The 24,674-nt window shown below is 40.9% G+C and overlaps 1 protein-coding gene across 1 annotated transcript in view; it reads right to left on the bottom strand.

Moving 5' to 3' along the window:
• The window catches only part of MYH9 (myosin heavy chain 9), a 71,744-nt gene that overhangs the window by 7,024 nt on the left and 40,046 nt on the right, over positions 1 to 24,674 (bottom strand). The window contains exons 9-32 of the mRNA XM_064455513.1: positions 23,946 to 24,089; positions 21,653 to 21,748; positions 20,463 to 20,581; positions 19,225 to 19,377; positions 17,213 to 17,386; positions 16,217 to 16,390; positions 15,526 to 15,640; positions 12,967 to 13,160; positions 12,509 to 12,630; positions 12,060 to 12,129; positions 10,953 to 11,113; positions 10,098 to 10,206; positions 9,012 to 9,143; positions 8,154 to 8,360; positions 7,513 to 7,650; positions 6,894 to 7,017; positions 5,894 to 6,065; positions 5,093 to 5,305; positions 4,494 to 4,638; positions 3,761 to 3,967; positions 2,721 to 2,825; positions 1,346 to 1,498; positions 742 to 990; positions 48 to 260 (exon numbers count right to left, since the gene is read on the bottom strand). Of these exons, the coding sequence (XP_064311583.1) occupies positions 48 to 260; positions 742 to 990; positions 1,346 to 1,498; positions 2,721 to 2,825; positions 3,761 to 3,967; positions 4,494 to 4,638; positions 5,093 to 5,305; positions 5,894 to 6,065; positions 6,894 to 7,017; positions 7,513 to 7,650; positions 8,154 to 8,360; positions 9,012 to 9,143; positions 10,098 to 10,206; positions 10,953 to 11,113; positions 12,060 to 12,129; positions 12,509 to 12,630; positions 12,967 to 13,160; positions 15,526 to 15,640; positions 16,217 to 16,390; positions 17,213 to 17,386; positions 19,225 to 19,377; positions 20,463 to 20,581; positions 21,653 to 21,748; positions 23,946 to 24,089 (3,689 nt within the window). The remainder of the gene's footprint in view (positions 1 to 47; positions 261 to 741; positions 991 to 1,345; positions 1,499 to 2,720; positions 2,826 to 3,760; positions 3,968 to 4,493; positions 4,639 to 5,092; positions 5,306 to 5,893; positions 6,066 to 6,893; positions 7,018 to 7,512; positions 7,651 to 8,153; positions 8,361 to 9,011; positions 9,144 to 10,097; positions 10,207 to 10,952; positions 11,114 to 12,059; positions 12,130 to 12,508; positions 12,631 to 12,966; positions 13,161 to 15,525; positions 15,641 to 16,216; positions 16,391 to 17,212; positions 17,387 to 19,224; positions 19,378 to 20,462; positions 20,582 to 21,652; positions 21,749 to 23,945; positions 24,090 to 24,674) is intronic.

The raw sequence follows: 24,674 nt of genomic DNA, 5'->3' as shown, positions 1-24,674 counted from the left end.
TCACCTGTGTGATATTTCCTGCCCAGATATTTTAACTTCATACTTACACTTTTCCCAACATCATCCTTTGAACTCATCAGATCTTCCATCTCTGCACGGAACTGCTTATTGATTCGTTCCAGCTCAGCTTTCTGCTCCATGGCTTCTTCCAGGGCTCTGGCCAGGGAGAGGGCCCTAGTCTCCTTCTCACGGGCTTCTGCCTCAGCACGGTCCCGTTCTTCTGCATACTTGGCAGAGATGTTCTTCTCCTCTGCCAATAGCTACAAGAGCACAGCATCAGTATTCTGAGAAACTACCGACAATTGTCTAACATGGTAAACATGCATCTTTTCATTAATACCGTCTTAATAGTGCTCTGCCATGGAGAGAAGGAACCGAGAAAATGCAGCTTCAAAGAATGAAGTGTGCCATGCCACTTCTAATAACTGTGCTGACCCCAAATGAAGAAACTTCTGATTCCCTAGGCCTCCAAGCTATTATTTCCAACTTTCTCTAAGATGATCTGCAAACAATGCTTTGAACTTGGTCTTGATATAAACGTTATCCCTTTGGGAAAAGGGAGCATCACTGAACTTATTATGCATGGAACAGGATTAATCTACTTCTGTGAAAGCTTATTTCTCCACTCTATATTCTATGCCTTAGTTCAGAAATAAATATGCATTCTCCAAGCTTAGGTATTCTTAAAGCAGACCTGTAAATAAGATGCACCTACTGAATGCCCAGTGACTGAAGTCATACCTGATCAAACTTCTTCTGCTTCTTCTCTAGGTTGGAAACAATCTGCCGCTGATGATCGAGGTCCACAGCAAGGTCATCCAGCTCTTGTTGCAGGCGGGTCTTTGTTTTTTCCAGCTTGTCATATGCAGCTGTCTTCTCTTCATAACGCTGGCTCAAGCCCTCCAAACCCTTCTGCAGCTTCTTCCTGGCTTCCTCTGCTGACTCAAGGCAGATCAGACCATCATCCATCTTCTTCTTTGCATCTATTGCCTGAAGGACAGAAAAGATTGCATGTGAAACCATGACACTGTATGTAGTTTACAGGCACCAGAAGTTGAAGAAATATGTCTGCTCGTTTCTGAGGGTACTACTCCCCCCCCTCAAATAATACATATGACTGAATTCCCAAAGGAATTCCTGGATAGAAACCTACAAGCAGTTCATATGATTATCATCAGAGACCTCTTCATTTCCTCTCTCACCCAAATCAGCAGGATCACTCTTTCCCAGGAAAGGTTCTGCTACTAGAAGTCAATTCTGCATTTAGATTTTACTTCCTTCAAGACAGAGCTGCCCTTATGATTCCTCTCAAAAGTCATTGGTTTATGGGATGCAGACTCTGTACCTGTTGCTGAAGAACAACGATCTGTTTCTCCAGGTTACTCTTTGCCTCCTGTTCTTCTTCCAGTTTCTCTTTGATATTGTTCTTGTCATCCTCCATTTGCTTCAGCTTAGTGCTGAGGCTCAGTTTTAGGCGAGTCTCCTCCTGCAGCAGCTCCTACAAAACAAACATCCCAGTGGAATTCAGCACTGCTCCTTGGCTTTAAAGGCTCACAATCCTCACCCACTCTCTCTAGAATTAGTACTTTTGAAGCCGAGTTTAAGTATGCAACTTATGTCACAGATAAGACAACCGAAGGCAGAATTTAAATAGTTGTCTTCCAGAGAGTCAATATAGAAACAAAAATATTAGAAGGGCCCTCTTCTCTCACACACTCTAATGATTAAAGTACTTCACCACACAAGCCATCCACCGTCCTTTCTGGAGTCCTCCAAGTAGCACACAAAGCATTAAAACCTTTCCTAACAATAACGTGACTTTCTCATATTCAAGTATCAAAGAATTGGGCAACAGGCTAAAGTGATTTAGCATGGTTAAAACAGTGTTGGTCTTGGCAGAATTGTAAGACACTGGTCATTCACAAACTCAGGGCACATTTATTGACTTATGCTGCCAGTGCTTGAGCTGAAGGAAATACAGAGACTAATAATGCCAGTCTTTAAACTAGTGCAGTTGTTGTATTGTGCCCTATCTTTGAGTCTGTTTTGGTTTTGTTTTTGTTTTTTAAAAAAACGTATAAGTAGACAGAACACCAACGACTGTTCGCGGTTACTTAGTATCTGGGGTTTGGCACACTCTTCCTTTCCCTTCCAACCTTCTGCTTGGTACTTCATGCTTTACCAGGAAAGTCATATTCTATTAACGGTAAATGGCTGTTTTATCCCAAAATATAAGACTAAGCATGATTTTTTTCCTGAAAAAAATACCAAATTATTTGAACCTATCACTTCCCCAACATCCACTGGGAAATAAAATTGTCTGCTTAACTTTACAAATTTACCAGAAGTCACACACACTAAAACCCTGTCAAATACTTGACTATGAAGATCCCAAACAAAAACCTAGCATTCCAGTCCAGTTCTAGCATTAAAAAGCTCTCAAGCGGAAAGGTGACAGAGGAGGACTTTTAAATCTAAGACAGGGAAAGTTAGGTATGTTCCACATACTGAGGTAACAGAAGGAAGGTAAAGAGCTTGTTACTGTAGAAATGCTCTCAATACCATGCAATATAACTCCTTAGCAAAAAAGGCCAGACCCAGCCCTTTCAAGGGTTGTATATCCAGTATTTAATGGTGCCCAGAGTGATTCCTCACTTCAAGAATTTGTAACGGACACAGGCTGCACCACACACAGATGCCTTGGCTTCCAAAGCTCTCACCTGTGTATCCTGAAGCTGTGATTCCAGAGCAGAGAAGTCCTTTGCTAATTTGATTGATTTGCTGTCTGACTGGCTCAAAAGACCTGTGACATTGTCCAACTCAACCTGAAGGAGAGATCAGAGTATCAGTTATTAAATGCATCAGCTACAAGATCCAAAAGTGAAAACCCAGGCACCTCGCAGCAGTAAAGCATGTATATAATCTCTCGGGAATGAACACATTTCTAAAGTTCCAGGGGTGAAATATGAGAAGTCAAAAAGAAATTTTTATTTGGGATCGCCTCTGTTGTAACAGCCTTCAGGTTCTGGTTGTTTTGGGTTTTTTAAGGCCTACATGAGATGAGACAGCCTGGCAAGGATTTTAAAAGCTTCTATTAAACTAACTCTCTTCTGTTTTATACTATCTGCTTCAGGACTATACCTAGAGTCTCAAAATTACATTTTCACACTCCAAAAGGTAGTGCACACACCAGCAATGCTCAGCTTTTAATGACAACCCTCCACAAAGGAGAAGGCAGAAGACAATGCTCCATGTGAATCCAAGGGATTTTTGTTCCCTTGAAGAAAGGAGAAAACCCTAAATTTCCACATCACCCTTAAGCCACCCCTCATCATCATCAACCACATTACAAAGCTTCAAGACATTGTCTTCCAAATTAGTTACACAATCATCATTCTGTCTGTGCCACTCTAGGCTCACAAGCGGCTGAATGTTTACAGAACTGTACTGTACAAACCGCTGTATGTTGACAGGGAGCAGACTTGCTGATACTTTAAGGCTTACAAAACTCATACGGCAACTGGTTGCTTCACCTTCTCAGGACTGTTCACGGTAAGTGACATCAATCCAAAGGCCATGGCAATGAGTTAAGGAGTTTGCACAGTCCTTGGGAAACAAACTATGGATTTACTTTTTTGTAGAAACTTTATCCTCAGGATGAACAACATTTTTGAACGAGCTATGGGGAGGTACAATCCTACCACCTTTCCCCTCTAGCCCTGGGCTGAATCAGAAGCTAAGGAAAACCCATGCTACTCACCTGCAATTTGTTAACCCTCTCAGCCAGTTCAGTCTTCACTCTTTCACCTTCTGTGAATTTCACCTGGAGTTCTTGGAGCTGAGCATCTGCTTTTTTCCGCTTGTGCTCAGCATCCCCTTTACCCTGCAGAAGAACCTTCACCTCATTGGACAGTTCAGCCCTCTCACTTTCCAGAGCTTGTTTTGCTTTTTCAAGATTTGCTTTCACCTAAAGAGGAAAAAAAACAGAGCAAAACCCCTCAGACTTTAGATATGGCAGAATCCTTCCACTGAGTACACTGCTTTTCCCCAACAAGCAAGCTAACGTTGCACGTTTAGCAGCTAAGTTGTAGGCTGCTTAGTCAGGAAAAAACCAATTTGAACAGCCTGTCACTGATAAGCAAGGAGACAATCTAATTATCAGAGAAGACAACAATAGAGGAGATAGGCTTGCACCATCAGATCTCCAAATTAAAGGTTGTACAAGTCAACAGGTGCTAGCAGTGAAGATAATGTCTTGGCTATGCAGTATAACATGCCTGATGGAGAAAAAAAGAATGAATGCAACTATTTAGAACAACTTCATAGATGCTTCACAGTGAAAAACAATCTAGCAGGGGAAGAAGAGCACACGTATCAGAAGCCTAGCATCATGAACACTTCATGTTGTTCTGCGGCTTTAAGACATGGTCATAGACCACCTGTCATTTCAGGGAACTTGACTGCTTTGGCCTTGTGTTTTCTGTTCCACATACCCGTTTGGTTTGTTCTAACTGCTCTGCCAGCTCTTCAATAGCTTGTGAGTGTTTCTGCCTCATCTCTTGGATTTGAGCCTCATGAGTCCTTGCCTCATCTTCAAGGGTCTTTTTCAAAACTGTTACTTCTTGTTCTCTCTTTGACCTGCAAAATTCACAAATTCCATTTAGACGCCAAGGAGAGAATCACACAGATGTGCATATCCACCAATAGCATCTCTAATGCAGGAAAATGCCACAGTCTGTTTAGCTGTACAAGTTATAAAGATACTTTTCGAAGTTAGAACTTAGCATTACACCCTTCTTAAGTGCAAGCTGGCAGCACTGCTTTCAGCCTAAGTAGTAATAGCCTGAAAGTATGAATGTTTCAGGGGTATCACGCTACAGTTAGGGAGCAAACTAACTTTCTTACATCAGGTCAGGTAAGGCAGTCTTGACTACAGCTTGCACGCTACCTCCTTCTGTAGTCACTGAGGCTGCTAACCAGCCCACCCTGATAAAGACAAAGACTTGCTTTGGTAAGAGACTGGATACAACAGCATTTGTTAAAAAAGTCAAAACTGACACCAAATAAGACAAAACAACTACATGTTAGTTACCTGAGCTCTTGCTGGGCAGCTGTAGAATCCAGAGTGTCTTCTAGCTCTGTTTTCAATGCTTCCAGCTCTTCTCCCAGATCCCGCTTCTGTTTTTCAGCTTTATTCCTGGATGCTCTCTCTGACTCCAGGTCCTCCTGTAGCTCAGTGATCTGGGATTCAAGTTCCCTGATCTTTTTCAGGGCCATGTTCTTCTGAGCTGCCTCTTCTTCCACCCTGTGTTCAACATAGGGTTCTGGTCAGAACCAGGTTTAAACCATTTGTAAATTAAGACCACCTGTCTACCAAGAATAATGAAGAAAAATAGCTGGTATTGGTCAGCTCTACAATATCACATTCAAACTTTGACCCATATATTATCTACAAATTCTAAGTTCTATTTCCCAATACTTGAGAGAGCACAATCACTTACCTTAAAGAAGGGGACAGAGAGAGACTGACAACAGAAGAAAGCAGAAGAGAAAGCACCATTTTACATTGGAAATTGGACACTTTACTGAATAGATGAATATAGCAACTACCAGAGAGGGACAGTGTGCTGCCACTGCTATTTAATCCCATCTGAAATCTTACTGCTCCAGTGAAATGCGTGCAGTACACATCACATTCACAGTCTAGCTCTGTACAGAGAACATGGCAGCGATCAGCAGCCAAAGAACTCTGATGCGAGGTCACGGATCTCAACAGTCCACAGGCTGAAATACAACAGCCACAGATTCCATTTAGTCCCGCTTCCAAAGTGACACAAGACAAGAAATACTTCCCAACCCGGTGGTCCCTGAACCCCACAGGTCAGGTTCTCACCTAGCTAAGGCTGCCTGCAGCTCCTCTTCCTTCTTGGCCAGCTGCATTTTGAGTTCTGCAATCTGAGCCTGCAGCTCAGCAATCTGGTCATGCAGATCACTGGAGTCCCCTTCAAGCTTTCGACGAGTCTTTTCCAATTCTTGCCTCTGCTTTTCTTCACGTCGCAGACGTTCTGATGGAGATGGGGACACGTTAAGTTATACAGATGAGACATACTCAAAAGAAAGTTGTATGAGCAGAGAAAATAAAGCTATTTAAGCAATTGTTTCTCTCCTAATAACACAACTGTCCAGTGTAGCTACAGTGAATTATTCTGTCAGGACTTACACATGCAACTGCCCCCATATTTTGCCCTCAAAACATATCTGGGCAATTTCCCTTTCCCTCATCTTAAAGCCAAACCTCCTTTCCCCCTTTCGCTGTAATAAACAATGCCAGCACAATGCCAGCCTCTCCCAACACCCACAGCACGCAGCCATAAGCACTCATTAAGTGGTGCTGAACACAAGGTCTGCTCTCCCTTTACTGAAACTAAATAGGCTGGCTCCTGCTGTGTTAACCTGGGCACTCTCCAGATGAAGTGCCTCTAACTTGAACTCTGAAGAACTTGTGCAAACAGAATATCAGAAACAGCACTAACCCTGACAGATTGATGCTGCTGGAAGTAGAAAAGTGGAGACACTTCCACAGCAGGAGAAGAAAGACAACCAGCCTCTCTTCTCCATTGGCCTGCTGCTTTAGAGAGGATTTTTATTTAGATCAAGGGCTCAGCTGACAAGGCACATAACCTTCAGCCAGCCACTGAACAGCTCTATCAAACTGATCAATAGCATACACACTGTAGACTAATTTTTAACCCCTCAGAAACTGGAGAACACTAAAACTCTAGAAATGAACTTTAACACAAGAAACCACCTAAAACTAAACAGGCAAGTCCTTTTCAGGAGCTGCCTTAAAAAATAAACATAAAGCCCCCCAAAAAGCCCCAAACCAAAACCACCTTCAAGATCTGTGATCATGGCCTCATGCTTATTCTTGAGTTTCGCTAAACTCTTAGATTTCTCCTCTTCCTCTGTCAGGTTCGTTGTAAATTCAGACATTCTGTCTTCCAACAGTTTCTTTTCCTGCAGAATTGAGAAGGCAGTGTCAAAGCAGTGGCTGGAATTACAGATTTTTCCAGAGTTGACTGTTCTTAAAGGTCAATGTAATGAGTGCCTACTCCTACTACAAGAAAACTTGGAACAAAAGAAATCCTTTCAGGATTGCAGATAGCATTCAAATAAATAGTTACTTAAAGATTTGTATTTCATAGCCCTTGCAAAGCTGAAAGAGAAGTCTGCTTATGAAATAACTTGATACTGTTTGGCAAAACAATGTATCAGAAAAAGTTTGCTCATGGATCCTTATTTAGTCAAGGCTGTTTAAATATCATACAATACTGACTTGCAAAGAATACAGGCAGTCAGCTAATTTCAAAAATTCAAGTCATAGTTGTCAAAGACAAGACAATTCATTCATAAGTTTCCCTGTAATATGTCAAAGGTCAGCCCTTTGGCAGATGGCTCCAGGAGAAACACCTGTGCACCTTTAGCCTGCATAAGAAGGTGCAGGAGTCTTACCTTAGCCAATTTTTGATTCTGATCTTCCAGAAGTATCACATCTTCTTCCAGTTTCTTCAATTTGGCCTCTGTGGTCACTTTTTCGAGCTGTAATTTCTGCCTTGCGCTTTCTTCTTCTTCAAGCTGCTCCTCTAGTTCCTTCACAACACCCACAGAAAAGCAAGGCATTTGTCAGCGCTGCTCACTAGCCAATGTAACAGAACAATAGCAACACTAGAACTTGGAAGTTTCTTTACCCTTCCTTCAAGGTATTATTAGTACTTTCCAGAAGTGACATCTCTGTCATGACTTAATGCAACATACTGCATTCTAACAAACAAGTTTTCCAGCAGCATAAACAATGCTATTTTACAAAGAAGAATGCTACCATTCCTAAAATACCTGGCTTAAGCAAAGACTTGTCTAATTATTTGACAAGTGGCCATCATCTTCAAGGATGGAACAGGTCATTCCCTATGACTGACTGGAAGCCTCAGGCTCAGCACCAGAATCACTGTGTTCTATTGCTATTTCCACAGACGGATTTTTCTATGGCTTTTTTGTTGTTGTTCTCTCTCTACATTTCCCTCCAAGTTGAGACAAAAGAACCACTCTAACCCTTACTTTTTTACTGACAAGAGACATCATTCCTAAGGTATTACCTGGATGTTCTGCTGCATTTTCTTCTTTTCAGCCTGCAGATGTTGACACCGTTCTTCCTCTTCCTCCACCCTTGCTTCCAGGTCATGACATATCTCCTCTAGTTCTTGTTTCTTGGCTGTCAGGCGGGCTCTTATCTCCTCAGCTTCAGCACAGAGTTCAGTTTCTGCTTGCAACTGTTCCTGCAGCTGCATCTTCTCTGCCATTAGCTACATTGGACACAAAGCCAGAAAGAAGACAAGCTCCAATTTACCAAAGCACTTAGTGATCTGCATTAAGTGAAGCCATGTGCTCCTGTGTTCCCACAGTTAGTCTTATTCATTGCAGCAGTCTCCTGCTGCTCATCAAAAGCTAAATATGAAAACAGTTTTTAAGTGTTTGTTCTCCTTCAGAAACCATGCACTGCACCACATATTGTGTTAGCCTTAAACTTCTCAAGACCATATCCATTTGAAGTAAGGAGATAGTCTCTTTTTTCCCCTGCAAAAGTAACACAACTCATTATCAGCCCTATAGAAAATCAATCCTCCTGCCACCTTCTGTGTTCCAAACAAAAAGGATTCCATTAATGACGATGCTGAATTCAACGAGCTTGCTATAATACTCAGCCAAAGGAGACTTTTCTTCACATAATAGCTATGGAAGGGCAATAGGTTGTCACCGTACAAAATGACCTGCTAGAGGAACCGAGCTGGGAAGAGGAGCAAAGGAAATTGAACAAGATGGCAGCCAGGCCATGTATTTCAACAAATTGGAATCTTGCAGCTTATCCATCAGACCAATAAAGCAAAGGAGGAGCTCTCAAGCAGTTGGCCAGGTAGAGAGAGAATGACTTTTACACATGGGATTTACAAACTCACCTGGGCCTGGAAGGTCTCCATCTCACTCAGTCTATTTTCTGCAGCTAGTTGCTTCTCCCTGACCTTTGATAGTTCTTCTTCCTTGGCCATCATCTCCTCTTCCTGTCTGCTGACTTGCAGAAGGGGCTTCACCTGAAAGGGAAACCAAGAGAATGAGATGAACAAGTAGAACATAAGAAATGCTCTTATACTTGATAAGCATTGAATAAAAAAATATTTTAGATAAGTGTCATATTTGAAGGACTGACCAATTGTTTTGTTGTGAACACTGGGAGAATCATAGAGAACTAGTTATCATCTACTCTGCCAATAGCATGCTTTCTGCCTGCCCAACTTTTCCTCCAGGATGGAGTGCATCAGGCAAAGGCTTGGGCAAATTCCAGACCCAGATGGGCTAAGTAGTAATAGCAGGAGAATGAAAAAGTTTCCATATAGTGGAGAAATTCACAGGTAGGTCAATGTAAACAAGAAACAAACAACACCCATCTCTGTGCTCCCCCATCAAAACCCCTTAGAAGTCATTTCATAGGAAAGAGAAGAAAAGTTTAAACTCTGCCCTCAACTCTCATTTAGCGGCAAGTCTCATGGCTAAAAAGCAAGAAACCCTACACATTTAGAAAAGAGACCATTTCCTCATGTATTCATTGTCTATATAAAAGTAAAACATCTACAAGTCTAACAACAAGATCAGACCTCAGTGCTTCTCCTTTGCTCTTACAACCCTGGAGAAAGAGATAGCAAGCCATCCCCTTATTAACAATTTTTGTCTAGCTAAATTGACTAGCCACATAGCAAGTGACTCTGAAGTGCCATACTACTAAAGCAAGCAATCCTCTTAAGCATCTTAGGCATAAAGCATTAAAAGATTACTTCTGTTTTTCCACAACATTACTTGGATATAGGCTTGCAGTTGGTTTATGCAGGCATACTGCATAGCTATAAAATATGCTATGATATTCTCTGCCTAAATGAAGATGTATTTGCAAGCCAGCCCAAATGTCGAGGAAGTGGTTTCTGTGCTCTGGTTCAACCTGAGAAGCTGAAATTGCAACCAAACTCTCAAAATTGCAAGGGGAAAAATATTACCTTGGTGAACAACCTCCACCATTGCCAGTTCCGCAGTTTCAAATAGGCAGCACAGTTCCTCTGAAGCACTTTCATGGCTGTCAATTGCTGCTGGCGCTTGGCAAAGGCTCTGCAAGGTAAATGGAGGTCAGACAAAGGAACCCACAGCAACACACAATTCTCTCCACCAAGTTCTTTCTTAGATACCTCTACATTTTTACTTTAGAATGTTCCCTCCTAAAAAAAACCAGCAAAATTTCCAGTTAACTTCCCCTGTCCAAGGGGTTTTTTTGTCCCTCAGGTAAGAGTGGTTATACTTTCCTTTATTCAATTTCCTTCTTAATAAAGCTTTTCCCTCCCTAATATCTTCTAATCTGAAAAGCCTCATTATTTTCACTTCATAAAGGGAGATCTGAAACAGAGGTGTATTTTCCTGCCAATCTGACAGATACTACTTTAATTTTTAGAACTCTACCATTTGCAGCCCTACCTAATAGCTTAAGAGAAATCCTACACCTCCCAGATCAGTACTGTAACTAAGACATTTTCACATTTGCAGTTAGCAGGAAAAGTTTTTGACAGAAGAGCTGCAGCATAGTATTCCTATAGAGATGAGTAGACTTTACTGCTCTGGTAGTGTGTGGGATAGCAGCATACTGAGTTTCTCACAGGTGCCAGAAGTCCAGCATTACAGAGATCAGAAAACCTTAAACCAATCATCAACTGTTATATACAACAAATAAACCATGGCCTTTCTGAGAAAAAAATAATTTCAATTCTTTTTTATTTTCTTTTCTTTTTTTTTTTTAAGAGAAACTTGTACTTGAATGGGAGAAATACATGTTTATAATGTACTTTATGAAATACAGTCCTTACTTTCTGGCCAGGTAGCCTCTGCAGCATGCTTGGAATCCAATAATGACATCTGTGATCTTCAGGTCTCTCTCTTCTTCAAGATGGGCAAGGACTCCAGCTCTGAAAAACACTTTACTCTGTCCAATTCGATAAAGGTTGGAATCCAGCTCCAATGCTTTGATCTAAAAATGAGAGAGAGAATAATTCATCTCCTTGCAAAGACTACTTCAAGTGAAACATCACAAAACATATTTGTGTCTCATGACTAAGATACCCCTTCCCTACAATGAGCTACTCAGGCCATCCAAAGCTGCTAGCTCCCAATGAAGTCCTATCCCAATTAGAGGAGTTGGAGCTCAGCCAAGCACAGCATGAAATGGAGGTAACCAGAGACAGAAAATATGATAGAAAGCATTTTTAATACAACACCTCATCAAGTACCCAGAACTACAAGGATGCTGTGGAGAATATATGCCTAGCCCCAAGAGCCCTTTTCATTTTTCTAAAGGAAACACAACTGTTGATCTTTACTATTTATTTTTCCCAGTCCTAATCTTTGGCAGAAAAAGGCACCCCAACCAACTCCCCTGTCCTTTAAAGGATTTGCTGTCAACACTTATACTACTTAAGAGGAATAAGGTATACTCCTTTAAGACAGAAAAAGGTAATCCCTTACAGCCAAACCCAGTTCAGTCTCCCCTAGTCTTCAAGCTACAGAGCCAAAGCTTTCCCTTTGAAGCAGGCAATTCTGCAGAAGTTAATGGGAACCTTCACTAAAAGCATCTGTCATCAGCAGGCCATTACAGAAAGTTTATTGAAGCTCATACTTTAAGCATGTGCTAAAGATAACATTAATGATTCTCAGCATTTTGATTCCGTGAATACTGCTGGCATCTGTAGAAACAGGGAGATCATCTTTGCCTAGCATGAGGTTCAATAATCCTAGTTGAAAGCCTCCATCTGCAAAGCCAAGAGACAGCTTTTTGCACCCTTATTCTCTCAGACAAAACATTTGACTTGGGAATTTTGGTCTGTGAGTACTAAAGATATATTTAACATGCACAACTCTGATTTCCACACCACACCCATAAAGTTCATTCTATTCAAGTAGTTTCTGAGATGTCTTACCATCAGCACACAAGCCTGCTTTCCATCCATAAATCCTTTGGGAATTGCATTTGGAGTTAAGATTTCATATCTGAAAAAGGAGAAAGCATTAGACTAATTACGCAAGTATATTTGAAAACAACAACAACAACAACAACCAGTAATGCATTCCTATCTCATGATGAGTTTGACAGCTTACAGTGTTCTAGAAGAAAAAAAAATTGTATCTCTAGACAACATAGTATGAAGCAGCAGCCTTAGATGGGGTCCTCTATGCCTCACCTGAACTACACGCTTACTAGAGAAGTCAAAGATGCTTTTGGGATGCCTTGTGACAGGGAATACCAAGTTCTGTGGTGCTGCCTTTGAAAACAGTGGCAGTCTAGTTCCAATAAAATACTTATATTTTTGCACTTATGTTTTAACTTTGCCAGGGTAAAGACTGCTTCAGATTCTTTCCTAGCCCTTACCTTTGTCTGAATTCCTGGAATACAACTCTGTTGGGGAAACCTTGACGACAAATACGGATTCCCTCCAGCACTCCATTACAGCGAAGCTGATCGAGGACCAAGTGAGGATCTAGTTTTCCAGCCTAGTGAGGAAAAAGCATATTTTGTAAATACCATGAGGCTTTTACAAAAGGGGCTTACCCCCTCACCTCCTCCCTCTTCTCTGCAAAGTAGCCAGTTCTCTCTTTTTCAGTTAGGAGCAACTGAAACCTTTTATGCCACCTTAAGAACTGCAAAGATCAGTCTCCAAAACTGTGGTAAGTATACAGTTATTTAGGATGACCTTAAAAAAATATATGCTGAGAAAGCAAGACATCTTTATGATGTCTTGCAAAAGCTCACAAAAGACAGCAACCCACCCACATGTCCCCAAAGCCCATGTAAGATCGCATGGGCAGTACTGTTATAATTGTCTTTACCTTTTTCTCATGGTTGGGGATAATACAACGGACAAAGTTGGGGTTGGTGTTCCTCAAGGTAGCCATCAGTTTAGCCAGCTGTTCTTTATAGAGCTGTCCCACTGTTCGGAACATACCCTTCCTTGTTTTAAAGGCCCCTGGCAATGCTGTATCTGACATACCAGCTACCTGATCGAGCCCAACAATACGGTCAACTAGAGAGAGCACAAGAAAGAGTGTTAAAATTCTGCTACAACTTAAGGAAGCATTGGAATGCACAAAGAACATCTGGGTAGAACAGGATAAATGAGAGGAGCTGCAGGATCCTTTTTGCTTCATCTCTACACACGTCGACTCCTTTACAGAACTTGTGCAGGGATAGGAGCAGGAAGGGAAAAAAAAAAAGCAACAGCTCACTACAGGAAGTTTGAGTGATGGAGTCAAACTTACTCCCAAACATATTCCACTGATGCTCTGGATGGCAGCTCTGGAAGAGCAATCTAGAAATGAGTTTCAGATGCTTCTACTTGCTTAGGTTACAATGAAAAATAACAAACCAAGAGTTCTAGCTGCTAGCCCAGCAGGGGCCACAGCTAGAGAAAAAGCCCAGCTTCACTCTTGCATTACAGGCAGAACTGCCATGGCTGGTGATCAGAAAAGCCAGATCTACTTGTAAACTGAGCAAACATGGTAAAAAGGCATGGTAAAAAGCATGACAGAAACCAAACCTCAATATACCACTGTTTGAGTTTTTTTGGGAGTACAAGTATTCTATGACAGAGACATGAACAATACAACTAGGAGAAAGACAGAACTCCCTGCCCCAACAGTTTCTCCATTATGCCAGTGACATCCAAGCACTGATGAAACTATCACCTTGATAGGTGGACTCCACAGATCCTTTTTTTTCAATAGAAGCCAGCTAGATCTGACAGTAACAGGGGCAAGAAGAAACTAAAGCATTACTTTTTCCCCATTGCTCTTCTACATGGAGATAAAAATTCACTCATCCAACCAAAACCAACTGTATCACTATAAATTTCCACATCCCCAGTACGTTTTTATTAAGGGCTTCAAGCTACTACTTCACTTGATCTTTAGTGAAGTGGCTGATGCCTACACTCAGGCTCCCAATCTTCACTTCAGAAAATACATCAACTTGTGCTCAACTGGCTTCCGATTTAAAAAAAAAAAAAAATGTTAAGAGAAATCCCTACAAAAGAAGAAATAAGAAAGGATACTCTGATTTACAGCTAATATTAGTTTAGAACTGCTCACTTCTAGAGCAGCTGTTAGAATAGGGTCAAGGTTGTCTTATCAGAAAGAAAAGAAGGTCGTTACTAGATGACACCACAGGGAAATCCACAGAAGAGTGTCCCAGATTGTGGCTGGAACAATCCTCTTAAAAATCTTGAGCCCTGCAATCCACATCAAGATAGCAAAAAGGACAGTCACTTGCAACAGAAGATGCAGCTAAGAACAATAAATGAGAACTGATCAGCTGCGGTTCAGTTGACATTTCCAATCCAAAAGGAGTCTCACACAGCAAAGGCCTTTTTAGGTGAAAATTGCTGACAGCCATTTTTCATGTAGAAAAAGTTCCTTTGCCAAACTAACTTTATTTTAAATGATCAGCAGATGAAGTCATATCCCAATACTAGAATCAATGCTAAACTGGATTTCGGTTTATACGCAGTCTCAGAAATCTTCCTTCCAAATCTTGCAAGAAATACAGCTTTGCTAGCTCTACGTTCAAACAGTTGACAAGGATTTGCTTTTAGCTGTTCCTATGCAAGTCTTGCAAGAGCAACCTTTAGAACCTGAATATGTCCATATTTTTCCTGTATCCACTTGCAAGGTGAGAGTTTTGCTTTTGTTTTAAACTCTGTGAGGAGCTACTAGCACAAAGCGGAGGAAATGAACAAGAAAGACAAGCAGGTATGACAAAGGGACAAAGAAGTTAACGGAAGCATTTCTTGCATGGCTCTAGGATGCATTACGCACGACATGACAGCTGGGTTTCTCAGTCACCTGGTTCTAGATGAAGAATAGGAAAGTGTTGATAGAAATAGGCTCTCTGAACGTTCTGCATCTCTGCAACAGACAGAGACGTCAAAGAAAACCCACCACAGAAAGTGACAGCAACAGTAAGACTCAAAAGCAGATAAACCCAGAGAAGATAGAGTAAAATACTGAACAACACTGCAGCAAGAACACACTAGTTACAGGACCGAAAAATGTAGATTCAACCTCAGATCTTGTGTTCAAGTGTTGCAGCTACGAAAGCTGCTGGGACATAACAGTGCATTCATATTTTATCCTGGCATTCTCGGTTTCAAGAAGTAATTGCTATATATGCATCAAGCTTAACATAAGTTGATATAAGTGAACCTTTCTCTTGAGTTACAGTGAACTGTTAATGCAATTCCACAATCTAGGCAAAGAATGTTGCAGGTAATGCTCATCTTTATGGCTTAGTCTTCAGGGGAGAAAACAACATAGCTCATCACAGAGTTTTAATGATCAAACTCCTCCACGTAAAACAAGAGAAAACAAGTGAGCTTAAGTTTAATTACATACCATCTTTCCACAGCTCAGACACAAACTTATCCGATGACTGGTGGAGAAGAGTAGCAATGTTATCATTAAGTGGATCCATGTTCTTCATCAGCCATTCATCTGCTTTATAGTCCACCTGGAGAAAACAAACCCATCAAGAAATCTGCGGGGGGATTTTCTGCAGCGCAAGATGCAACAAGATCCTGCAAAGTCTATAAAAGTAGCACTGGAGGTTTGCACAATCAACAACGTTACCTAATCGTGCTTGGATTTGCCATCTAAGCAAGCATACCTACAAATTTCAAACCCTGAAAAACAGCTGTACGTTCTGTTCTGTCAATTAAGGGAACTGATTTACAATGCTAGTTTGTACCAGCCAGAGCGTGACACAAAAAAACCCTGCATCATCATTTCTGGTGATGAGGTCTTGATGCAACATTTCTGAAGAGTACCTCCAATCTCACCAAGTCACAGAGAACAAATTTAAATTGGTGTCAGTTTGACATGTCTTCAACTACAGGTATATAAATTTGCAGGCAAATCCCCTTAGGTCCTGTCAGGTCCACAGCAATGGAACAATGTTGTGAAGTCTTCCACTGGTTTCCTGTAGGCAGCCATTTTGTAAAGCAGCCATTTCTAGGAAGCAGTGGTTATGCATTAGAAAAATAGAGCAGACATTCCAATATTCACATTTTAGCTACTAATTCTTTACCTTGCCAGCATAATGTATGATACAGAAATCAGCTTTGTCTTTCAGCTGTTTTGGCTTCTGAAATTTGGGGTGGTTGCCTTGTTCTTGTACAACTTTTTCCACAAAGCTTTTGTCTGTTGCTTTTGGGAACCAGCACTCTTCATCCAGAAGAGCCAGTATGCCAGGAGGCCCAGCCTTAAAGAAGGGAGACATCAAAACATCATTAAATACATGGCTACACCAATAATTAAAACCTTTAGAAGTCTAGGGGGGGAAAAAAAAAAAAAAAAAAAAAAAGAGATACCTAATACCTAAGCCTGATCCCCATCACATTCACCTGTTGTGTGGTATCAGTTCAACTACTTCCATACTAATAGAAATTGTCAATAACTCTTCAAAACCCTCCTCTGAATTCTGAACATCTTTATGAGAAGATCTCTTCCATGGTGCTTGTCTAGGTTGTTTTGCGTGGAAAAAAAAAAAAAATCTTTTTAATGGAACTAACACTATGACACTGTTCTCCAAATATCCAGGTGTCTAAATGCAGAAGACCACAGCAGGACATTTCACAAAGTAGTCCTTACTATTGGAATATCTGCTATGAAATTTATAAATTTCTAAGTTTCATTAGAGCAGAATGAAAGCAACAGATTCACAGCTTCTCATCACACTTATAGTTAAGTAAGGAAATTCACACTACTTATGGTAAGCCACACATACATCTAGCACTATGCAGATCTACACAAATGAAGACAATTTTGTGAGAGGAAAAAGCAGCTGACTAGATCTGTTTTCATGCAATATTTCCTACAGAACTGATACGAACAGATTTATTGGTGACATACTTTCAGACAGAGAGGAAACTGTTCACTTCTGCTTCTAAGCACACCATGGTGTCAGTAGAGGACTACAAAAGCTTTTTAAGCTAGTTTCCAGTCTACAGGTAGAGGTTATGTGCTCAATGACAAAATCGGTGCAGTCATTTCTTGCTGCTCAACAGCAGAAGAACAAGCTTACCGGCTTCTCTATGAGGTCAATGCAGGGCTGCAGATCCAGGCCAAAGTCAATGAAATTCCACTCTATGCCCTCCCTCTGGTACTCCTCTTGCTCCAGAATGAACATGGTGTGGTTAAACAGCTGCTGCAACTTTTCGTTTGTGTAGTTAATACACAACTGCTCAAAGGAATTCAGCTAATGAAGAAAAAGGTAGAAAGATGTTGGAACAGTTGCTTTTGAAGACACCCTTACTATTCTCTTAGCACGAAAGGTCACATCTACAGTTCAGGGATTTAAGCTAGTGTTCTGTGTGGGGTGGACAGCCCTTTGTCAATAACTCCATTTGCTCATCAACTGCCTTTCCTGTCACGTGCCACTGCATCACCACTGCAATCCCTAGGGAAGTTTACATACACTGCTCCACACATTTTGCAAAAGAATGTTTAGTTGTAAACAGCAGAGAATTACTGCAGCTACTCAACCCAGGAACAGAAGAGGCTCCAGTTTTCTCACTCAGAGAAAACTCAGAGCTGGCAGGTCCTCTTCATAGGAAGAGGAAGAAACAGAAGCCTGAAGATAAATTCCTAAAAGCACATGGACTGGAAAGTCCCTTTCTAATCCTCATACATAAAATCAGAGCAAGGAAAGTAAGGGAGGTTTCCTCAATGCCTCCATATTTCTTCAAACTGTAAGGACAAGGTTGATAACCCACGGTACGTTTTCATGTTAGACCACACTACCTATAATGCAACTTCCAAAGAGAATGGTCCTGATCGACTTCCTCCATGTTTCAGTAATTCCTAACCATATAGTTCCACTCCCCTCCTTTTCATGAGATCCAGCAACCATGAAACCAAAGGTAGACTGATCAGAGAGGGGGAAGGAGGACTAACAAAACAAACTCAAACAAAAGAAACCCCACATCTTTGTGTCTTAGTTTTCCACTTAATGAATATATTGGTCCAATTCACCTTGCAGCTGTGTATGAACTAGATCCATCATAACACAGGTTGATAGGAGCTGCCTGGCTGGGATAATGGCAGGATAGTTCTTTTCTGATGGCAGCCTGTGCTTGCTTCAGACTAAGTATAATGCAAAGGCACATTCTAAAATTGTTTCACAGACATAATGGCTTGGCCTAACAGTTCACTGCCACCTATAGAGGGAGCTCCCACTTCCCTCTTTCCCATCTCTCCCTCAACTTTCTTTCAGCTCTTCCTCTCCTACATTTATCTTACATCAGTTTTTATGCCCATTCCCCTTTGCAGACTGATTCAATTAGAAAACACCCATAAGAAAATTCTTTCCACAGGGCTAGAGAGGTGAACAGTACAAGCAGTTGCAGCCAGGAGCAGCAGAAGGGAGAAAAAGCAAGTTCATTCCTTTTTCGGCATCAAGAAGCTGCTGTTAAACCCATTTAGTTGTACGTGAAACCACACTCTGATCCCTGATTTTCAGGCTTCTTGCAGAAAGGAGCACACATAGGTCAGAATTTATGTTGAATCTGATTTGGTCTACCTTGTCTTTGTCTTTCCCAAAACTCATCAGCAGGAGAAAGAAACCATTTCTAGCAATTTTTAGTGACACTAATAGGTTTCAGTGGGTCATTCTTTAAATGTTTTGGGAGAGGCTAATGTGACAAAGTTTTAAGTCCAGTGGTGATCCATAACTCTACATGACATTTTAAAAGACTTTTTTGTAGGTTAGCAAACTCTTAAGATGTGAGCTATAAAGAATCAAGAACACCTGGAACTATGAAATAAAATAATTCTAATGCACATGCCAAAAAGGATGTAAGCATCAGAATATACAGCAGATACAACACTTACAGAATACAAATGACTAAAGAATGAACCACTTAAGTTATTAACTAACTTATCTGACACTTCACATCAACAGGGATCTCAAATAACAGAAGTAGAATACACATCCTTTACAAAATTACACTATTCTTTCCCAGTTTTAAAGCCATTTCCTTCAGCAGTCTTTGCTCCATGGTAAACTGTGAGTGCAAGGACCTAACATCTCCTTACCTCAAAAATCTCAAAGCCAGCAATGTCAAGGATTCCAATGAAGGACGCACCCTGTCGCTTGGTCTTATCCAATGCCTTGTTGATACGCATAACCAGCCACCGGAACATACGTTCATAAGTGGCTTTAGCCAACGCTTCGATGGCAAAGTCAGCCTAAATAGAAAAAAGACAAAGGTCAGGAGTTACATTATAATCCAAAGGCAGGCATGGATTACACTGTTTTGGCATCTAAGAGCCCAACTAAAGTCTCAGGTTGTCTCTCCACCACCAAACTCACTGAACAAAGCTCATTTCAGAGCTTATTCCCAATGAAAAGTAGACGGCACAGTGATAGTCCATAAAAAGGCAAAGGATTTGTCTTACTAAATTAGTGTGTCAAAGCTAAATTTCAGGATCCTGCCTGCTGGAGAAACTAATGCCTGGTACTCAAGAAAAGAAAAAAAATTAAGCCCAGTCACCTCCAAAGACTATAGTAACAGAGTGTTTCATAGGCCCAAACAAAAGCATTATTTTGTAAATTAGGATTTGTGAAGCCCAGTGCCCTCTCCACCTGTGCCACTACCCTACCTGTGATTGACACAAAAAATATTATGTACAGTATGAAATTAAGTATCAAAATGGAAATACAGCCTCTGACTGTTTCTAGACTTCACCCTCTCCCCTATCCCTTCCATGTTATGTTAACATGTTTATTTACACTGAGAATAAGGATGTATTCATGGAGAAGCTTTTCAATGAGTAAGCACAGGGGCTTTGCTCCATTCAGGAGGCCACTAGCTCCTAGGTCAGGTTTCATTTAGAGCACAGCCTGATTCAAGTGTGTTAAAAAATTTCCAATCAGTTTCAAGGGTGAGCAGCAAATTCTTCCACCCTAGTAGCTGACCTACTCAAAACCAGTGCTCTCTGTATTATAGCAACTTGAAAATGTCATCCCTGCTTACAGCACTGAAGGAACTTACTCCCTTGGGAAGCCAGTCACCAAAATTAGGGGAGTTCTCTCTTCCCCCCGCCTCAGATGAGAAAAAGTGCTACAGGGACAAGGTGATGTCTGTCTTTATACAGATCAAGTGAGCAAATACGAGAAGCAATATGCATGCTACATTATTCAAGTGTGGTTGCCATAAGTTGCAGTCATAAAGATGGTTACTAAATGCTACAGAAACCTCTAATAGATTTGTTAGCTTTGCGGCAGCAAGATTAAAGAATAAAGTACTCATTCGTTTTTAGAGAACGCATACCTGCTCTTTGGTCTGAGCTTTCTGGACATAATCTCGCCCAACTTTGATGCGAGGAGTCAGGATACCTCTAGTGAAATCAGTCACATTGATACCCAAAAGGTGAGACACTTTCTGAGCAGCTAAAGATGGTAAGGAGAAACGACGAGATTAACGTTCTTTTGTTTTTCTCAGAGAGAGCAAGAGAAAAAGAAAAACATTCCTGCAACTGCCTTCCCAAGAGTCATGAAACAGCTTATAAAAAACATTAAATGAAGAACAGGTTAATGAGACAAAGAAAGGCATCTTCAAAACAAAAAAATCTTGCAACCCATACTCTGTTACTGAGTTTCTCCAGAAGCCATGGGAGTAAATTTGAAGCAATACCTTCATACCACTAAGTCATGACATGGAAACCTTAGAAAGTTTATAGTCTGTAATCAATTTAAAGATATATTAAGGAACGGATTTCTTAATCAAGCTAATTGTTCTGTCTTCATTTACTGATTCGTCTTTGAGGTAACTCAGTATTTCAGACTCAAGGTCCAAAACCCAAACGGTTTACTCTCCTCCCCAAAATGCCATTTAGAGCATTTTTTTCCATAATAATAATAGTAGCCAAAAATAGAAACACAAACATAAATTAGCAACCCCTTATTTCTGCAGTACATCTATAATCAAGGTCTAAAAGCTAAGTCCTCCAACAGATAGCCTTTCTATCATGTGAAACATTATACTATTTACATGGGCAATCGTGGGCAGTGCAATTGAAATATATACACATACTTTATACCCCTCACAAAACTATCCACTTTACTCTTACAGTTACAAGCCTACCTATGAAGTCACCAAAGAATACTCCTTAAAAATAGCATAGGTTCACAGGAGCAATCATTCCTAGCTTGGTTAAAACACACACCATACATATTCCAGTAGAGTAATCCTTTTCATTTGATCATCACATATACTTCCTGCCTAGCTCTGTCACAAGAACAGTGCCACATTCCTGCCCATGGGTGGCTGCAAACCCACACCTGGCAAAACAGCACATATTTGTATGAAGCACGTCAGTTCCTTTGACAAATAGTTCACCTTATAAAAAAACAGGACTCCAGCATTCCCTACATACTGTAGTATATTCTTCTACTTGCAAAAACTTCCTGTAGGCTTTTTTTCTGCCTTTTTCTTTGGGAAGGGAAAAGGAGATTGGTTACCTGTATTGTCTGGCATAGAGGCTTGGTCTGTATTACGCTCCTTCTTGAAGACTATGTTGCCAAGTTGAAGAACACCCGAGATAACCTTCAGCAGACCTTTCGAAGTAATAATAATAGCTCAGTGTCAGACATCTCCAAAAGCCCTGATATGACCCAGTTACCTTTCCTGACATGATTAAGAGGCCCTTCTCAACCTACTGAAGTTTCTTCTGGAATTTGGGAAAAACCACCACAGGCCATTCCTCTGTATGACTCCCACTAAGGACACAGGACTTTCCCTCTCTCTCCTATGCAAGACTACACAGCCTGGAAATTTACCTGTTCTCAACATCACTGTAGTAAAGTGGGAGACAGCATTGAGGTAATGTGTCATACTACAACATATATATTTTTAAATAAAACGTTTGTTGTCTATTAGAGGGCCAAAATTCACTACTTTACTCAAGGACGACTGTTAAACACACGAAAGAGACAGTTAGTAAGAGTACAAACCAATTAAGAGAAGGAAGATTTTTTTCCTTTAACCCTGTATCACTTTCAGCTCCCTGACCAAGGTCTGTAGTCCATACAGACCTACATTATAAGGTACAAAGGGCAGCCGGATGTGGGTGAAAGTGCCTGTACCATAACTTACTAATTATATGCTACAGCACCCCACATATTACTAACAATGTATTTATACTCTTCGAATGGTGCACGTCACAAAAGCAGCACCAAACTCTAGGTCAAGACAGACATTTTTCAATGCCATAACATCAATTCAGTTTTCACTGTATATCAATCAAAGCTCACTGCATGAGAGCTTCTAGTTGCCTGGAGCAAAGTAAACTGCCAGTCACTTGCAAAGGGGATCTTGTATCGAAGATTTTTTTCATCCCCTAGTTTCTACCTCTTACAGAAACATCTGTTTTAAAACAATATCCTTTTGATAGCAGAGCTAACAAAGGCTCCATGTATGCTACATCAGGACTAACAGAAAAGAAACATATAGGTTCCTAATGGCACAGTATGAAATCCAGTAGTTTGACAGCTGAGTTTGGACTCCCGGCACTTGGACAGACAGCTTATTTTGATGTTGTCTCATAAATGAAGATAGTTAGTGTTTAAACTTCACATTAAAACTAAGTAAGCATACCATCCAGCCAGCTACTGTATGCATTACTCTTCTAAGCCTATAAGGAACATTAATGCACTTCACACTTTAAACAGCAAGTGCAAAACACTGAAGCTATCTTTGCTCTAGTGGCTGGAACCAAAGCTCACCTATGTGACAGCAGACACATGCCCTAGAGCATACATTAAAAACCCAACTCAAAAAACCAAGCATAGCAGGACATCCAGACAATAAATGAGGGTGCCAATTCTTTCATTTGGTTTAGGCAAATTTTTCTTCACCTCCATACAGCAGTTTCAGATGATTCAGAATATCAAGAGGTGTATTAAACTGTGGATAACAACAGCATGGATTTACAGCAGGCTGGACTGTGAAGAGCAATAGTTAAGGAACAGCCACAAGAGCTGCAGCCTCCAGAAGAGGAGGTGGTGACCTCAAATCACCACAGATGCTTGCTTCAATGCAGAGAAAAAAAAAAAGAAAAAAAACCCCAGTCTTAGCTTTAGATGACCTTATACATCTAGGAATTGAGATTTTGCAGAACACTGGTTCCCAACCAGTGAGGCAGATCATGAATGAGACAGCACAGAGTTCTGGTGAATACATATTACTGCACTTTGTGCTGGCTGCATGCAATTCTAGCTTCACTGTCATGGTACTGTGCTCCCAGAATCAGACAATATTAATTTCTGATCAGCAGTTCAGTGTTAAGCTGGAAAGAAAGGCACTATGACCAGGCCATTCTCAAAGTACTAATCCAGCAATGGCTGGATTAGATACTTTAAAGCCACTACTTAGGGACAGGGAGAGCAAGCAAACCGTGCATTGCACAAGAGAATTGGGGGGTTCTTGGACGTGTTATTCATAAACTAGATATACAGCTCTCAGATTGGGAACAAAACCAGCAAGCAGAAGCACGTTTTCATTAGCTGCTTGAATTCTAACATTAACTGTATAAACCAAAACTGTGCTGGTAGATCCTGAGGTGGGTCACTCCAAAGCCACTAAGTTTATCACTTGCACACTGTCCACTTGGGGAGTGGGATGGACACCAGACAAAACAAAGACAACAAAACCCCAAAACAAAAAAAGAACCCCAGAATAAAAAAGCTCCAGGGAGATATGATCTGCTCCCGCTTTCATTTCACTGCATTTTCAAGCCCTTCAGCGGATTCATACCTATCTGCTCCTCATCTGGGAAGCCCATAATCTTCATTGCCTCCATGGTCTCCTGAAACATATCTTTGTCTTGCTGACCCGGGATTGTGACATGCCCATTGGAAAGGAACCGATATTTGTTGTAAGGCTCCAGCAGCAGATCAGCTTAGGAAAGAATCGAGAAAGATGTTACCATGGCCTTTATTTTCCTCCTTTTGGTTGTTTGGGTTTTTTTTTTTTTAAATAGACAACAAGCTACCACTGAGATCAAATTTCTGATTTGCATGTGCTAGCAGGTGCTGGATGAATCTGGGATTAAGCCCAGTTTTACTGCAGGCTGAACATTTAATGCATTTTAGATAAAATTGGAGTTTTTTTGCCTTATTTCTTTCTATTCCCTCCTCTGGAATACTCACCAAAGCAGTGTCAATCATCATTATGCCTTAAGTCTATAAGAAGCAGGGATTAACTTGAAAGTAAATTTGCCTTTAATTTCAGATACCTCATTTCTTTCAAGTCAATTGGAAGTTAATACATAGCTTTTGAAACAGTAGCAGCTATGACAAAAGTCCTCTCCTTCTGTCTTTCCTCCAGGTCAATTTGCAGTTCTCAGGCAGCAGGGACCCTGGTTATCAGGCTGAGCTAGGTGCACTAGGATCCTAGACTTCTAGAGCTGCTTAGGTGCCAGCAGCTTTACTCCATTCAGTTAAACACTGAGCACATCACAGTAGGACCATTCCTGCACTAGAA

This window comes from Phalacrocorax carbo, chromosome 1 (assembly GCF_963921805.1).
Source record: "Phalacrocorax carbo chromosome 1, bPhaCar2.1, whole genome shotgun sequence".
Taxonomy (NCBI): Eukaryota; Metazoa; Chordata; class Aves; order Suliformes; family Phalacrocoracidae; genus Phalacrocorax; species Phalacrocorax carbo.
Note: the sequence above shows the minus strand (reverse complement) of the source record. Positions and strands in the feature narration are given on the sequence as shown.